The sequence below is a fragment of the Rana temporaria genome, chromosome 2 (assembly GCF_905171775.1).
Source record: "Rana temporaria chromosome 2, aRanTem1.1, whole genome shotgun sequence".
In the NCBI taxonomy this organism is placed as follows: Eukaryota; Metazoa; Chordata; class Amphibia; order Anura; family Ranidae; genus Rana; species Rana temporaria.
In genome coordinates this window covers 459,120,800-459,137,189 of record NC_053490.1, presented here as the reverse complement: position 1 = coordinate 459,137,189, position 16,390 = coordinate 459,120,800, and the positions used below count along the sequence as shown (strand labels likewise).

Below are 16,390 nucleotides of genomic sequence, written 5' to 3'. Positions count from 1 at the left end.
TTCATCAGTCCATAAAACCTTAGAAAAATCAGTCTTGAGATATTTCTTGGCCCAGTCCTGACGTTTCAGCTTGTGTGTCTTGTTCAGTGGTGGTCGTCTTTCAGCCTTTCTTACCTTGGCCATGTCTCTGAGTATTGCACACCTTGTGCTTTTGGGCACTCCAGTGATGTTGCAGCTCTGAAATATGGCCAAACTGGTGGCAAGTGGCATCTTGGCAGCTGCACACTTGACTTTTCTCAGTTCATGGGCAGTTATTTTGCGCCTTGGTTTTTCCACACGCTTCTTGCGACCCTGTTGACTATTTTGAATGAAACGCTTGATTGTTCGATGATCACGCTTCAGAAGCTTTGCAATTTTAAGAGTGCTGCACCCCTCTGCAAGATATCTCACTATTTTTGACTTTTCTGAGCCTGTCAAGTCCTTCTTTTGACCCATTTTGCCAAAGGAAAGGAAGTTGCCTAATAATTATGCACACCTGATATAGGGTGTTGATGCCATTAGACCACACCCCTTCTCATTACAGAGATGTACATCACCTAATATGCTTAATTGGTAGTAGGCTTTCAAGCCTATGCAGCTTGGAGTAAGACAACATGCATAAAGAGGATGATGTGGTCAAAATACTCATTTGCCTAATAATTCTGCACTCCCTGTATAAGTAACTTTAACAAATAAATACACATAAAATGCCACCTCTACATTTTATTCCACTAATGAATGGACCCACATTTGCTACTATTTACTATAATAACAAACATGGAAAATAAAGCATGCCCAAAATGGGAAACTCATATTACGTTTTTTTTTTTTTTTTAATTATTTTTTTATTATTTCTCAAGTATCAAAAAAGTTACAACATCGTGAAGTTTTACATGATAACATACAGTGCATAAAACAGTTCTTAGTTTACCTTACCTCTCCCTCCCTCCCAACCCACACCACTCAATCGTTAATTATGCATGTATTTCTATTAGTTCTCAGGGGGGGGGGGGGGGAAGGAAAAAAGCACCCCTAGGAATAAAAAATAGTACAGAGAAAAAGGAAGACATCCAGGGTCTCCTATGAGGGGGAAATAAAGAAGGGGGGAATTAAGGCAGGGGGGGGGGGGGGTTTGGAGCGAGGGAAAAAATTCCCATCCACTCACTGCCATCCCCTTATCTCAGCCACACCCCATCTTGTCCAACCAAGGCTTCCACATTCTGTCAAACTACCTGTAGTTACCATGCCTGATAAATGCCACTCTCTCACTCCAAACCATTGAGTTGACAGTCTCTACCCTGTTCTTCACTGTCGGGGGGTCTGCGCCTGCCATTTCTGTGCAATTAATTTTCTCGCCTGGAATAGGCATCTCAGCACTACTTCAGTAGTGCCGGTCGGGACTCTACATTCCTCAATATTTCCTAATAGGCATGTCTTTGATTCCGGTTCTAGTGTGTTCCTAAAGATTTTATTTATCCTATTATCTCCACCCAATATCTAAATAGCTTCGGGCATGTGTATAAAATCTCCTATCGTGTTGCACCTGGGGCACTCATCATTTTGTCTCCACTCGAGTTTAAACATTTTTTAGGGGTATGGTAGACTATGTATTAAGAACAAGTGGGATATTTTCTGCGCAGGAGAGATCGAGACCAATGCTCCTTGTTCTAAAATCTTATCCCATTGTTCCAAAGTCATTGCCCCCACATCTCTCTCCCATCCTGCTCTGCTCTTGGAGGGTCCTAATCTGCTTATTATTCTAGCCCCTAATCTGGCATATAGCTTGGAGATTAGTCCTTTAGATGTGTTTGTCGTGATTATTTTTAGGAGAGTGGAAATTATTTGTGATCTAAACTGTGCTTGAATGGCATGTCTAATCTGGAGATATTTATAGAATGGCTAATTTGATATATTAATTCACGTCTTAAATCATAAGATTGCCCTCCTACAGTTGGATTAGTCAGTTAATACCCTGTCTCTCCCATTCCCTAGGCCTCTCTATACCCCTTACTTCTGCCAAATAGTTATTGTTTCATAAGGGGGTATATTCTGTTACCCCATTATACCCCATTAGTGCCTTTGTTGCCTGCCATACTTTTCTAACTAATTTTATAGTCGGGCATCTATGGATAAATGAGTCTGCCTCTAATGCCTCCACTAGTATGCCGTGTGGGGCCCCCATTAGCATCATTCTGCCGCTGGAGTCCCACCTCATAGGGCTCCACAACCTGTTAGATGTTGTAGCTGGGATGCCAGGAAATATGACCTCGGGTGCGGGACCGCCATACCCCCCTCTTTAATCGGTAATTGCATAGTTTGCAGATTGATCCTAGATTGGCCCTTCTTCCAAATTAGTTCCCTAAAGAGGGATTCTATTCTTTTAACCACCTTTGACCTATCCAGATCGGGGAGTTGTGAAACAGGTATAGTATCTGCGGTAACCATATCATCTTTATTAGATTACAACGCCCTGCTACAGATAGAGGGAGTCGGCTCCAGAGATCTCCTTTTTGCTTTAATTTAAGTAATAATGGGGCTAGGTTATTGTTAGCGTACCGGTTTATATCGCTCGTAATACAGACGCCCAAATATTTAAACTTTGCAACTACTTTTAGGTGGGGAGTTCCAGGCTGTATCTGGTTACCAAGTGGGTCAACCGGCAACAAGGCCGAATTCTCCCAGTTGATAACCAGACCAGAAAATCGTCCGAACTCCCCAACAATTTGTATCACTGTGTTTAGTGAAGTTTTAACATCTCCAAGGAAAAACAGGACATCGTCCGCAAACAGTGCTATCCTATACTTCTCTGTCTGCCTCCGGAATCCATGTATACCTGGCATTGATCTAGTCATATTTGCTAATGGTTCAATCGCAAGGGCGAACAGTAAGGGGAAAAGGGGGCAACCCTGTCTCGTCCCTCTCTCCAACTGGAACAATTCTAAATATTCATTATTAATTTTTATTTTCGCTCTTGGTTTGCTATAAAGTATCCTCATCCATCTGATAAAGGAAGGGTCAAATCCAAATCTCTCTAGCACTCTCCGTAAATAATCCCACTCCAGGCTATCAAAAGCCTTGGTGGCGTCCAAGGCAAGCTCATATTAAGTTACTTTAATATTAACCTAGAGCTATAGGCAAAACTTTTTTTTATATTTTGGATAGAGTAAGGGAGGGTTATGCAATCTGCATTCCATTAGGGAGATTTCCCTCCACTCCCTGCTCCATAGCCAAAACAGGAAGTGAATAAAAATCACTTCAAAGTGAGGCAATCCCTGGTTGTCACCAGGGTCACCAGAACTAGTGTCCTCATTGGAAGATTTCCCCACTATTACTGTTCTATGGACAACCCAAATTTGGGGTTTTTGACTTTACTTTCACTTTTTGGTGATAATGATGAACATGACAAAGTTAGAGGGTGAATCTCCCTAATGAGGGCATAGGCAGTAATAAAAACCTGACCAGTGTTCTAATTCCTCTCCATTCTATCTGAAACTAAAAAAATAAATAAAAAAAATCCCTTTAGTTATTCTTTATTTTCTGCAGAAATAATTAAAAAATATACTCTACTTTCCCTTTAACCTGCCACCAAGAGCAGTGTGTTGAAGAAATAAGGGAGATGTGTTTATGAGTTAATAAATCAGTACCCCCAATTGAGTTGAAACATGGTACTATGTTATGCTGCTACTGTGTTAGGATAGCATTGTACGTAGCTGAGGAATTGCCTTTAATATGGAGGTCTAAGATCCAGGGTGCACCATAATAATTTTGCTATGGGACTTTATCATTTACATTTTTGTCCCTGAAACCAACCAATGTATGCTGACCATGCATTTCACTTTGTATCGCTAATTGTGAATTGGTTGATGCCTGCTGCTTTCTGCAGGGATGCCATATGGCAACAATGCTGGCTCATTAAAGTAGTAATGGACTCTATGTTAGCTGAGATAAACTGCTCCCCTAAGGCACACAGTCTTCTATACAGAGCAAGAAGGAGAAGTGAGCAGCACCTAATGGTCTACAACAGAAACAATTGCAGGTGATTATGGTGAGATATTTTTTTTAAATGTGCGTTTTTCCCTTTCCTAGATGGGTTACCTCCTTTGATGTGAAGTTTAGCCTTTTTGCCTCCCTCGGGCTTTTCTACTCTGATTTATTGAGCTGTTACAAGTCAGACACTGAAATTATGCTTTTCTTCAAAGAGTTGGGAAAAAGCACTATAATAGACAATTGTAGGGGCACTAACTGTACCTGTTCATAAAACTTAATTCTAGATAATTGGAGTGTGTTTATAAATGAAATTTAGATTGTGATTGGGATTAGTACCTTCAGATTTGGATGTGTCTTGAAAGAAACACAATTTGTGAGGAAAATGCAATCATTTGAAAATGATGTGTTTTGTGTGAACACTTGAATAGTTCTATAAGTGTAAAGCAACTATTCAAAAAAATTTGCAGTTTAAAAGGAATTGGTGTAAGCGTCATCATTACTACTCCTGAGCTGAGTGACCTTGCAATCAGATCCTAAAAGACTGATTCGGCCTTCAGGACTTAAAGAGTAACTCTCAACTTTTGTTGAGAAAGAAAAAATTCCCTCTGGATGGTCAATGTACATTGCAAGGATTTTAACAAACTTTGCTGCAGAACTCTACCTTTTGTTATTCTGAAGAAACAGCTGTTTGTCCAGGTCCATGTGCATGAGTGATCTTATAATTAACAATCAGCCGCTGAACTTGCAGGGGTTTAATGAAGAAAGTGGTCTACATTCCTTTAGACAATTTCCTTTTTGGAGTATCTCACAAATACAATCACACAAGCACGGTATTACATCTCTGGGTGATTTCTGTACACCAACTGTGTACAGAACGCTTCAGGCCTCGTACAGACGAGCGGACATGTCCGATGAAAACAGTCCGCGGACCGTTTTCATCGGACATGTCTGCTGGGATCATTTGGTCTGATGGCTGTACACACCATCAGACCAAATTCCCCACGGACAGAATACGCGGTGACGACGCGGCGACGATGACGCGGCGACGTGCGCGAACCCGGAAGTTCAATGCTTCCACGCATGCGTCGAATCACTTCGACGCCATGCGTGGGTTCTCGGGCCAGCGGACATGTACGATGAGTTGTACTGACCGTCGGACATGTCTGACGGACAGGCTTCCAGCGGACATGTTTCTTAGCATGCTAAGAAACATTTGTCCGCTGGAAACCTGTCCGGTCGGCCGGAAAATTGTCCGGTCGGCCCTACACACGACCGAACATGTCCGCGGAGACTGGTCCGCGGACCAGTTTCAGCGGACATGTTCGGTCGTGTGTACGAGGCCTCAAGGTAGCCATTTTGCATTCTACAGCAAAATCCAGATTGGAAAAGGAAAGGTAATTTTTAATAATATTCATACTACAATATGATTTGTGCCGCAATTGTATGTGCTATATATATATTTTTTTTTTTTCCATGAAAGTGTAGTTATCCTTTAAGCTGGCCATACACTGATTGAAATTATACCAGTCCACCAGGGACTGCAATTTTATTAGTGTGTGAACTATCCTGCTTGACACAAGTTAATTGTTTAATCAAATCCTGTCGAAGGGACATGTTGAAAGATTTTCCATCCATCAGGGGCTGCAACGACGGTTTAGTCTATGTTGACAGCAGTGGGTGCTGCTGTCAGAATACAATGTCCTGAGGTGGGGTTTCCATTCACCTTGTTAGTGTGAATGAAGGAATACAACAGGGCTATAGAAGAAAAAATGAACACTGTATGGTCAGCTTAAAACTGGCCAAAGACTAGTAGAATTTATTAGAAAATGTTAGTTTTACCAATATTAATTCTATTTTCCAAAGGTTAATGGGGTCAAATTGATGATCATTTTCAGATGAAAGATCGTAATGACAAGAAAAGTAAAAGGAGTAGAAATTTTATTTTTTCCGTCAATGATTAAAATTCTACCTGTAATGATGGTTTTTGTAAGGAAAAATTATACATACTGTGATGCACATCTTCTAGGTGTAGAAAAGTCCAGGGGCACCTGAAGCCCAAGGGTGACCTCCAGAGTTAAGGGCAGCTAACATCCTTCAGTGTAGAGTGGGTTACAAGGCATAGTGGGTGTAATGCAAGGTGAACAGATGGGCGCCAGACAATTTTTGAATGCAAAGAGATTTATTATCTCTTAAACATAACTGTGGGAGAGAGGATAAGGGCCAGGACACCCTTAGGTAGATGCAATGTAAATTGGCAGACTCCGAGACTTCTATAGGTAGACAGCTATACAGGTGAAGGCCTTCAGCCGGACACCACTTCTGTATAGGTAGGACCGCTGTCTCCTAAAGCAAATATCTTGTAGCTGTTACTAATGGTAAATGTATTCAACTTTCTGCAATACAAACAGTTCTCTTTACCCCACACTCACTCACTGTGGGTCTTCACTCAATGAGCTCCCAGTCTCTCTCACTAGACTTCAGATCCACTACCCACTGCATCCCCTAAGCTCTTTCACTGTAGCACTCAGTATCTTCCTCAAGCATCACACCCACTTCACTGCTGGGTCCCTGGCTTGGCACTTACAGATACTCTTCAAGCTTCACCCCTGCTGACACATTAGGACCCTGGCTTGGCACTCCACAAGCATCACCTCTGCTGTCCCGCTGGGTCCCTGACTTGGCACTTGCTGTGTCTTTCCCACTTCTTCACCATCCCTGGTTGGCGAGAAGTCTGCTCTGGTACTGGCCCCAGCTCACTCACTGTGGTCTCCGGTAGCAAGGTGAATGGTCCCTTTGTGGCGACAGCTCCCCTCCCCTCTTCCTCTGAACCACGACAGGTTCCCCGGCTGGCAGAACCGTTACTTCTGGTTGGACTACAAGTCTGCAGTCCCAACTCTGCACTACTTCTGGATAGGCTCTCAGATAGCCTAGCAGCCAGATGCCCCCAGGATAGGCCTTAGGATTCTGACCTAGCAGGCTGGGGCAATACGACACAATACGACAGCCGTCCAGGTGGCACAGAATACTGATCAACTGACTCCAACCAAATAAACAGGCTCTCCCAGCAGGCCAAGGGACCCAAGAAAATCCCTGCCCATTGGCTGAGACACCCCATTTATTCCTAATCTGTACTTGCAATGCTCTTGTCTTATCTAATGCCACCAGATACCAGCCATCTAGTTAACGAGAGAAGTGCAGCAATTCCAGAATTAGTAGGTCAATTGATTTCACCCTATTAATTGGCCAAGGCAACTACAACTTGGAAAATACATTTAATAGCAACCCTGCCTAAACATCAGGGTGCTACATCGCCACATGAAACCTGTTTAATATGTCTGGAATTCCATTCAAGTGGCAGCTCTGGATGACATTTTTAAGCTTTCAAACAAAAAATGTTTTTGACAGCTTGTTATAGCTTGCATCAGGGTTTAGAAAAGTTGGCTTGTTCTATAAGAGCCAGCTCTGAGACCTCTGTCTGCATCGTCATATTGGCTGCCTCTGCCATGTGGGCACTTGCTCTGCCAGAGCTAGTATGAGTTTCCCCATGGTGTTGGGACTCCGACTGTTGTCGGCACCGAGTCATCCTCAGCAGAAGAGCGTCAGGGGCGTCTGGTTGTAGAGCAGGGTGCAAACATAGCAGTAAAACAGGATGATTTCCCCCTCCGCAGCTACAGAGCTCCTAAACTAGGCATCCGGCTTGGTCGCCATCTTGGTCACGGCTCCAGCTTTTAAACAAAATTAAGCAGGTGGGAGAATGGATGGACAGCCGCACTCCAAAAAGTCTTGTTGAAAAAAGACGTGCTCTTTATTGTAAAAAGGAAAAAATGCACAGCACACAACAGCATACAGTGGGATAGACAGCTGACGCGTTTCGCATTAACAACTAATGCTTAGTCATAGCTCATTCCTGAGTGGACATTGATTACCTGCCTGTGCTCACCTGGAGCGGTGGTCTCCCTACCTATTGTTTTTAAACAAAATTAGTTGACTCAGTGATGGCAAGATCAAATGTTCTGATAATTAATTTTTTCAAAATTCCATATGAATGTTCAAATTAAATTCTACTGATGTATGGCCAGCTTTAGTCTGCCAAGTTCAGGTGTATAAAGAGAAAATGGTATATAATTGACCTGTAGATAATAGCACAATGTGGGTACACTGCCAATTCTATAGGATACGTTTTCTACATCAAACAAATAGTATTCATTATATTGTTACCAATGTTAAATAAAGCTGCAACTTTAAAGCGGGAGTTCACCCATTTATAAAAAAAAAAAAATTCTCCCCTTAGCTTCCTGCTCGTTCGGTCTAGGGGAATCGGCTATTTGTATTAAAATATGAGCAGTACTTACCCGTTTTCGAGCTGCATCTTCTTCCGTCGCTTCCGGGTATGGGTCTTCGGTAGCGGGCGTTCCTTCTTGATTGACAGCCTTCCGAGAGGCTTCCGACGGTCGCATCCATCGCGTCACTCGTAGCCGAAAGAAGCCGAACGTCGGTGCGGCTCTATACTGCACCTGCGCACCGACGTTCGGCTTCTTTCGGAAAATCGTGACGCGATGGATGCGACCGTCGGAAGCCTCTCGGAAGACTGTCAATCAAGAAGGAACGCCCATTCCCGCAGCCCATACCCGGAAGCGACGGAGAGGATGCATCTCGTAAACGGGTAAGTACTGCACATATTTTAAAATAAAAAACCGATTCCCCTAGTAAAAACGAGCAGGAATCTAAGGGGGAAAAGTGCCCTCTAAGGGTGAACCCCCGCTTTAAGTTGGCTTTTGGCCCCAGTGTAATCCAACCTGGTTGTGGAGACATCATCAAAATTCCATCATATTGGCCTAGGTTCAGAATGTCAACACAGTAGTCTGACAAAGGAATGGAATTAAATAAAAAAAAGAAAAAAAAACAAAAGAAAAAAAAGTTATCAAAAAGGTACAAAAGTTCTTTCTCCGTTTTTTGGTTTGGTAGAACCTCTGTCTTTTTTTTTTATTGCTGTTCCCTGTTGGGAATGCTTCCCCTCACCTCCTGTCACAGAACCACAACAGGAAGTAAGTGGATAACCGTCATTTGAACAAACAAATATACTGAATGATATTACCCTCTATGTTAGGTGATGCAAATCAGCTAAAAATGAATCCTTCCCCTAAAGTACAACTGAGGGTAAAACTTATTTTTTTCCATTTTGGATAGAGTAAGGAGAAGTTATAACCCCTGTCACTTTTTGCCATCTATGTCCCATGAGGGAGATTTCCCTTCACTTCCTGTCCCATAGCCAAAATAAAATGTGAGAGGAAATACCTCCAAAGTGAGGAAATCCTAGGGTGTTATCAGGGTCACCAGAATTAATGTCCCAATTGGAGGATTTGCCCTCTATTACTGGTGTCACAAAAATTTAGATTTTCTTTTACTTTCAATAATAGTAAACATGACAGGCAAGGGTGACACTCTAGAGCTTCTGTCCCAGCTTGGCTGTGCTGTGGACTTATGCTGTTGCTCCTGGGGTGCAGTACCACCCCAGGTTGGCAGGTGGCAGCAGTGTAGTCAAGGTCTGGATACTTTTTCCCAGCAGCCTATCAGGAGGAGGCTTCCTTGCTGTGCATACTGGGGAGGGGTATTTATGGGGCAGACACCATCTTCCTGGGTCTTCTCCTCGTGTGGCGCCCACCTTAAGGGTAGCCATTCCACGGCGCCCCGGGAAATGGCCTTCCAGGCCGGGGTGCACATGCTGCACAGAGATCCTGGCTCCACGACCACGTTGGCCCGGAGCAACTGATCTGACGCTTGGGACTCCGTAATCAACTGGGTCCCACCTAAAGAGGTCCTGGGCTGTCCGCCCTTTTCTATGGAGGAAGCTGTTCGGTGGAGAGTCTGACTGAGGAGTGCCAAGAGAGGCTGGTGTTCCAATAGGGGCCTGACCATCCATCGGGGACCAGGGGAACCGGACACTGAGTGGTTGGATGTTGGTCACCTATCAGTCGGTACCCTAAATTAAACTACCTGAAGGAGAACCAGGCGTTAAAGGAGTTGTAAAGGAAACATTTTTTTTTGCTGAAATGACTGTTTACAGGGTATAGAGACATAATAGTTAACTGATTCCTTTTAAAAACGATTAAAAATAGATAAAAATCAATCAACAAATGTACCTCCTAGTTTCAGTTTCATTTTTGCATCTAGCTTAGTTTTTGCATGTTATTTGATGCCTCTGTGCTGGACAGACATGTAGAGCAGTATTGGTTTGGAAAACGAAACTAGAATCTCCCAGTACTGTGGTCATCAGAAAAACAGACAACCAGGAAGTGTCCAGAACAGAGCAGAATTACAGCAACATCAGAGCAAAAACGAACAATGAGGACATGAAACCAGGACTGCAGTAGGGTAAAGGAAGCTATTTAGCTAAAAAAAAATCCTTTAGTGACCCTTTAAGTCCGGCCAAGGGGACTTTGGACCACCATTTTGAGGGTCTGTGGCAGAGACTAAGGCTCCATTCACATCTAGGCGTTTTCACGCCAGACGCCCGCCGCTATTGCAGCCTGCAATACGCTGGAGGGGTGATTTTACATTGTCGGCTATGGAGATGGTTCACATCTCCACGCCGAACGCCTGAAGCTCAAAACAAGTCCCGGACCCTTTTTTTCGGGCGGCTTCGGCGTTCGGGCATAGCCGACAGTGTAAAATCACCCCTCCAGCAAAAAAAAGGCTGAAAAACGACGTGTTTTGTCGCCGCAAATCGCGGGACAAAACGCCTATTTAATGTCGCCGCATATCGCCGACGCAAAGGTGTGAATGCAGCCTTAATCCCAAATTCGAGTGTCATTCTGGCTGCCAGGCTTGTGAGAGAGGCCTGTCCAGGTGCGCTATACCCATTCCGGCTGGAGAATCGAAGTAAAGTTTGTCGTTGGAAGCAGGACTGTTTCCTTTTACCTACACCTGAACATGTGTTCTCCATCTCTGCTATTCCTCACCAAGTTCAACTGTTTTACCTTGTTAGGTAAATAAAAGCACAAGAAAAAGACACCTGCTGTGTGGACATTCCATTACTACGGCTCTCATCAACTACCCTAGACGGCGGAGTCCACAGAGGTAACATGCCACCCAAAACAAACCAGCAGCTCCTTCGGGGGTAGTGCTACACAAACATTAAAATTTTTATAAACATCCTAATATTTAATTTTGTTATTATGTTTATGATAACAAGCTTAATGTTTGTATTTGAGATTTTGAAATTAAGAGATAATAAAAAATAAAATAAAAATGTTTTAGTATGGAACAGTTGGACAGTTAAATAAAACTAGGAAATACTGTATGTGGAAATAGTGGGACTGGAGGAGATGGGGAAGATGAAGGAAAATATAGGAAAATATACATTTGTAAATAAATTTGGAGTGATGGATTGGGGGGGGGGGGGTACTAAATAGATATCAGGATGTTTAAAATAAAGACTGACAGGTGTTCCAATCCCTATACTTTATGCAAAACTAAAAAAAAAATAAAAAAATGCTTTAGTACACTTTAAAAGAAAAATATTTAAAATATGGTGATATGATGAAATGTAAATGAGGGAATGAGCAGTATATGAATAATGTAAAAAAAATGATGTTAAAATCTCACTAATGTAATCATAAGGTTATACATTATCCCCACTATAACAAAGTATTGGGTCCACAAATAAATCAGCGATCAGATGCAGTGTCTTTATACCTTCTGGCATTATAGGAGGATATGTTGACATGGTCAAAGTTAGATTGCTCTCACTCTCTGTCCAGCCCCTACATGCACCTTTCTTTATTTGACATGTGGATATTTTAATGTATTCTCTATATGTATTAATAAACTTTTTTATATATTTACTACCTATTGGGTTGTGCCTAAAAAGTCCAAGCCTTCTAATCCTAAAAAAAATTGTCTCTATACTATATCAAGGTTACCAACCATGACCATCCCTGTCCCAAAAACAAATTGGTGATTCATGAGATGCCGACAACTCACTGATTGTTAAAAACTGTTCACTGTATACCAAACAATATTATGATTAACATTTATAACAGCCAAGGCTATTAGGGTTGTTTGATTCTGAAAAACCTTGCAAAAAAATAAAAAAGAAGACAGAACAGAGATATTTCCTGTACAGGGACTATCATGCAGTGGAACCAGATTTTCCAGCTTAAAGTCATAATAGAAAACTCATTATCTAGAATAAGCTAGGCTTAATGTACTTTAGAGCCCACTATCCAACATGTAGGAACCCAAAATAGGGCAAAGTAAGAGTTTGTATGAAGGCGTGAAAGAAGAGAAAAGAGAAAGAAAAGGAAAACAAAGAGGGGGAAAGTAAGCGAAAGAAAGAAGAAAACAGGGAAAGAACAGGTTTGCGGTCAATCTCCACGCTTCAGACTCCTGACCCTTCCCCACCGTCCCGCTCCTCACGGTGACTGGAGAAATTTAATCCAAGGGTTCCAAACCCTTTCAAACCGACTTTGTTGGTCACAAAGAATACTAGTATTTTTTTCATTTATCATGATCCCGGAAAAAGTATTTTTCCCTAATGCTAAATGTATTAGAGGGGTTTTCCACGTTCGCGCTATGGTGGTCTTAGCTGTCAAAAAGATAAAAAAGAGGGACCTGAAGTGTCTAGGCAGTTTACTCGAAAGATCAGAAAATAAGGCTGTCTTAAAATTTTTATGTATATTCACTCCATAAACCAAGTTAAAAATTCTTATTCAAAACCTTCTGACTTTTGGGCACGCCCACCAGATGTGGAGAATTGTGCCCTCCTGACCACACTCCCTGAAACAGAGAGGCGATGCATCTGGGTAAATTCTTGTTATCCTCATCGGAACGAGGTACTATCCTGACAATACTTTGTAATTCGCAAATCCTTAATATTTTCTTGTAGGTGTTCTGTTCCTAGCCTAAAGTAAAAGCAAGATATTCACCATGCTGGTACCTAATATCACTGATAAAGGTAATGATTCTGCAATCAGGCAAAAAGGGTTATGGGTACATATTGGGAAATCCATTGGGGGGGGGGGGGGGGTTTCGATCATAAAAAGTCAAGAATGCCTGTTCGATCAATGAAATCACTACTATATAAATATACATTTGTTTGCAGGTGTGACATACTGTACTGTCCAGCTATAGAAAATACCTTTGTCATCTAAATATGTAAATACGTGTTTTTAGGATATTTTATAAGTACTATTTCTTATACCACATGGTGATCTATAATGTTCTTCATTCAGATAAAATGGTTGCTGTGTTTTGTATTTAGGAATTCGTTTTGCTGTTTAGAGCCTATCACTGAGGTGTGAACTGCATTGCCTAGTATGCTGTGTTGTTGCTCCCTCTGGCAGTACAAGTATGAAGGTGATCATCCAGGATAGATTAAACAGGAAGACCTGTAATTTGTTGTAAGAGGAGAAAATACGTGTGCTGCTGTGTAATTTGGCAGATCAGTATGTCAGAGTACATACAACAGGCATTTGCATGTTTTCTATGATCTTTCTTGACAAAGCTATCAAACTAAGGCCCGTCTACCTGCAGGCAGGTCATAAAAAGAAGACCCAAGGTGCTTGTTAGAGTACTTATGAGGTGTCATAAAAAATAAGGGCAAGTAGTACTTAAGAAGTAGGCTGCCTTTTCAGGGAGTGGCTTGGAGAGGGAGTAGATAGCGTGGACATAAACTTAAATCTTTAAAAGCCAAGCCATAAGAGACATTCAACTCAAAACAATCACTAAGCCGTGGCTGAAGAGTGACTGCAGCTGCAATGAGTCTCATTGAATCAGACTACTCCGAGTATGAGCAAGATGTGGAAGATGGGACACCTGCCCAGTCTGTTGGGACATTCCAGGGGACAACCACTGAGAGTGAAGTAGACGAAGCCAAGCCCAAGAAAAGGACAAGGCCAGTGAGGTCAAAGGCCAGGCGAGTAGCGGCCAATGTCAGGGAACGAAAAAGGATCCTGGACTACAACCAGGCATTTAATGCTTTGCGTCTGGCTGTTAAACATGACCTGAGTAGCAAGAGGCTGTCCAAAATATCAACCCTGAAGAGAGCCATTAACAGGATCTCTACACTGTCCATGTTCTTACACTCCAACCCTCCACAGAAGTCGAGCTGTAGCCACCCTGAATGTCACCTTCAATGTAGTGGTCACAGACAGCCAGGGGTCAAAGACAGCAGCCCTCAGGACTTCTTAGTGCCACCACAGACAAATCACGCTGTCTCTGCAAATCCAAGCTATGAGGAGGCCACACAACTTCAGCAATCTCCCTCTCCTTACTACACCAGACTATCACCTGAGGCCCCATACGTGCAGTGCTCTTATGGAAGCCCAACAGAGGACAGTCCCATGCCAAGCTTCCCATACTACACACATGGGAGCTACAGTATTGGTGTCAGGGGCAGCTACTATCAGAACCACATGGACAGTTTCACAGAACCAACTCCTGGACCATTTACTTGGCAGCTTGGATGCTTTCAAGGATCAGCATACCAACATTCTCTCACCATGCACTGAGCAAAATACTGGTAACTTTATAAAACAATGTTGTGTTTATTCAGACAGCTTTGCAGACGCACAAATGAAAAGACAAGATTTGATTTAAAGGACAATTTGCCAATGCAAAATAAAGTTCTGGACTAATTAACTCGTGTCAGACCTGCAAGTGAAAATACTGTAGGCAAAAAAATCTGTGAACTGTTTAAACTCAGGGGTAAGACATTTGCAGACTGTGAATATATTGTAGTAATATTTAAATCTGAAGACAATGTATTTTTCTTATAGCTTTATCAAGGACTGAAATTCACTTCCAATCTAAGCACAAAATGGATTGCCATTTGGCAACTCAAATATTTAATGATGTTTGTATGACTGAACAGCTTTTCTCACTTAATAATTTTTGTTAAATTAAGGTGACATTTCATCAGGTAAACTATTACATTGCTTGAGCTTTGCCAATAGAGACAGAACTATCACAAGGTTCATTCAATATAATGATTATTTGCAGTAACCCATAGTAACCTATTGCAATGGAACATGTAGTCATATTGGTGAAAAACTGCTGGGTGGTTTCCAAGGGTTATTGCATTTTGCACATTGCTTTTTACCTTTATTATACTAATATTGCATTTGTGATATCCTATAAGTGTAAAATGGGGGTGTTGCCTACAGCTACAAACGTAGTCATTGCCTCATTTTGTAACCTGTACACACAAAAACTAACATATGCTCTCTCTGGATGCTATGGGCATCACCACCACTGTCCACTTTCCAGTTTTAAAAAGTAACGTGATGGTAATGCTGTATGATTATGATTCCACTTGTTCTGGTAGAGTTTGTTATTGTTAACCTCGGAAAATACTACTGTAGTTAACTGGCTCTTTCTTTAGTATTCTGACTTATGCAGATCATTTGTTCTGACTTCACCTGCTGTATTCTTGTTCCAGGTCAATTGCTCAGAAAATATGGAAGATATGTTATATCGATGACATATAATGTAGATGATATATGGATCCATATAATATGGATGAAAATATGCAAGACATAAGGCTATCATGACTGCCAGCCAACTAGCATTTCTAGTAGGTGGTCATCAATGGCTGTCTCCATATTTCTGTCAGCAAAGTTTTTCTTTCAATGATTATTCCCAGCACAAACATCAGTGTAGTATATTTAGGATGGGACAGTCTATTTTTTGCTGATTATTATTGCCATTATTTTACAGCTTAAATCTAAAGGGGCAGATCCTCAAAGAAATTACGCCAGCGTATCTCTTGATATGCCGCGTAATTTCAAATTTGGCGCGTCGTATCTTTGTTTTGGTATCCACAAAACAAGATACGACGGCATCTGTGTTAGATCTGATAGGCGTACGTCTTCGCACGCCGTCGGATCTTAGATGCAATTTTTCGGCTTCCGCTAGGTGGCGTTCCCGTTGCAATCCGCGACGAGTATGCAAATTAGCTATTTCCGACGATCCACGAACGTACGACCGGCTGTCGCATTTTTTTACGTCGTTTCCGTTCGGCTTTTTCCGGCATATAGTTAAAGCTGCTATATGGTGGCGTACTCAATGTTAAGTATGGCCGTCGTTCCCGCGTCTAATTTTGAAAATGTTACGTTGTTTGCCTAAGTCGTCTGTGAATGGGGCTGGACGCCATTTACGTTCACGTTGAAAACAATGACATCCTTGCGACGTCATTTGGAGCAATGCACCCTGGGAGTTTTTACGGACGGCGCATGCGCAGTTCGTTCGGAGCGGGGATGCGCTTCATTTAAATGAAACAGGCCCCCTACCCACCCAATTTGAATTCCGCCGCGAGAGATACACTACGCCGCCGTAACTTACGGCGCAAATTCGTTGAATGATTCAAACCAACTCAAAGTAAGTTACAGCGGTGTAGCGTATTTGACATCTGCGCCGGGCACAG

The 16,390-nt window shown here is 42.2% G+C and overlaps 1 protein-coding gene across 1 annotated transcript; it reads left to right on the top strand.

Moving 5' to 3' along the window:
* Window positions 1-13,641: 13,641 nt before the first annotated feature.
* BHLHA9 (basic helix-loop-helix family member a9) lies at window positions 13,642-15,695 on the top strand. Its single transcript, XM_040339679.1, has one exon. The coding sequence runs from the start codon at window positions 13,725-13,727 to the stop codon at window positions 14,475-14,477; it is 753 nt and encodes a 250-aa protein (XP_040195613.1). The 5' UTR covers window positions 13,642-13,724; the 3' UTR covers window positions 14,478-15,695.
* The last annotated feature ends 695 nt before the right edge of the window (window positions 15,696-16,390 follow it).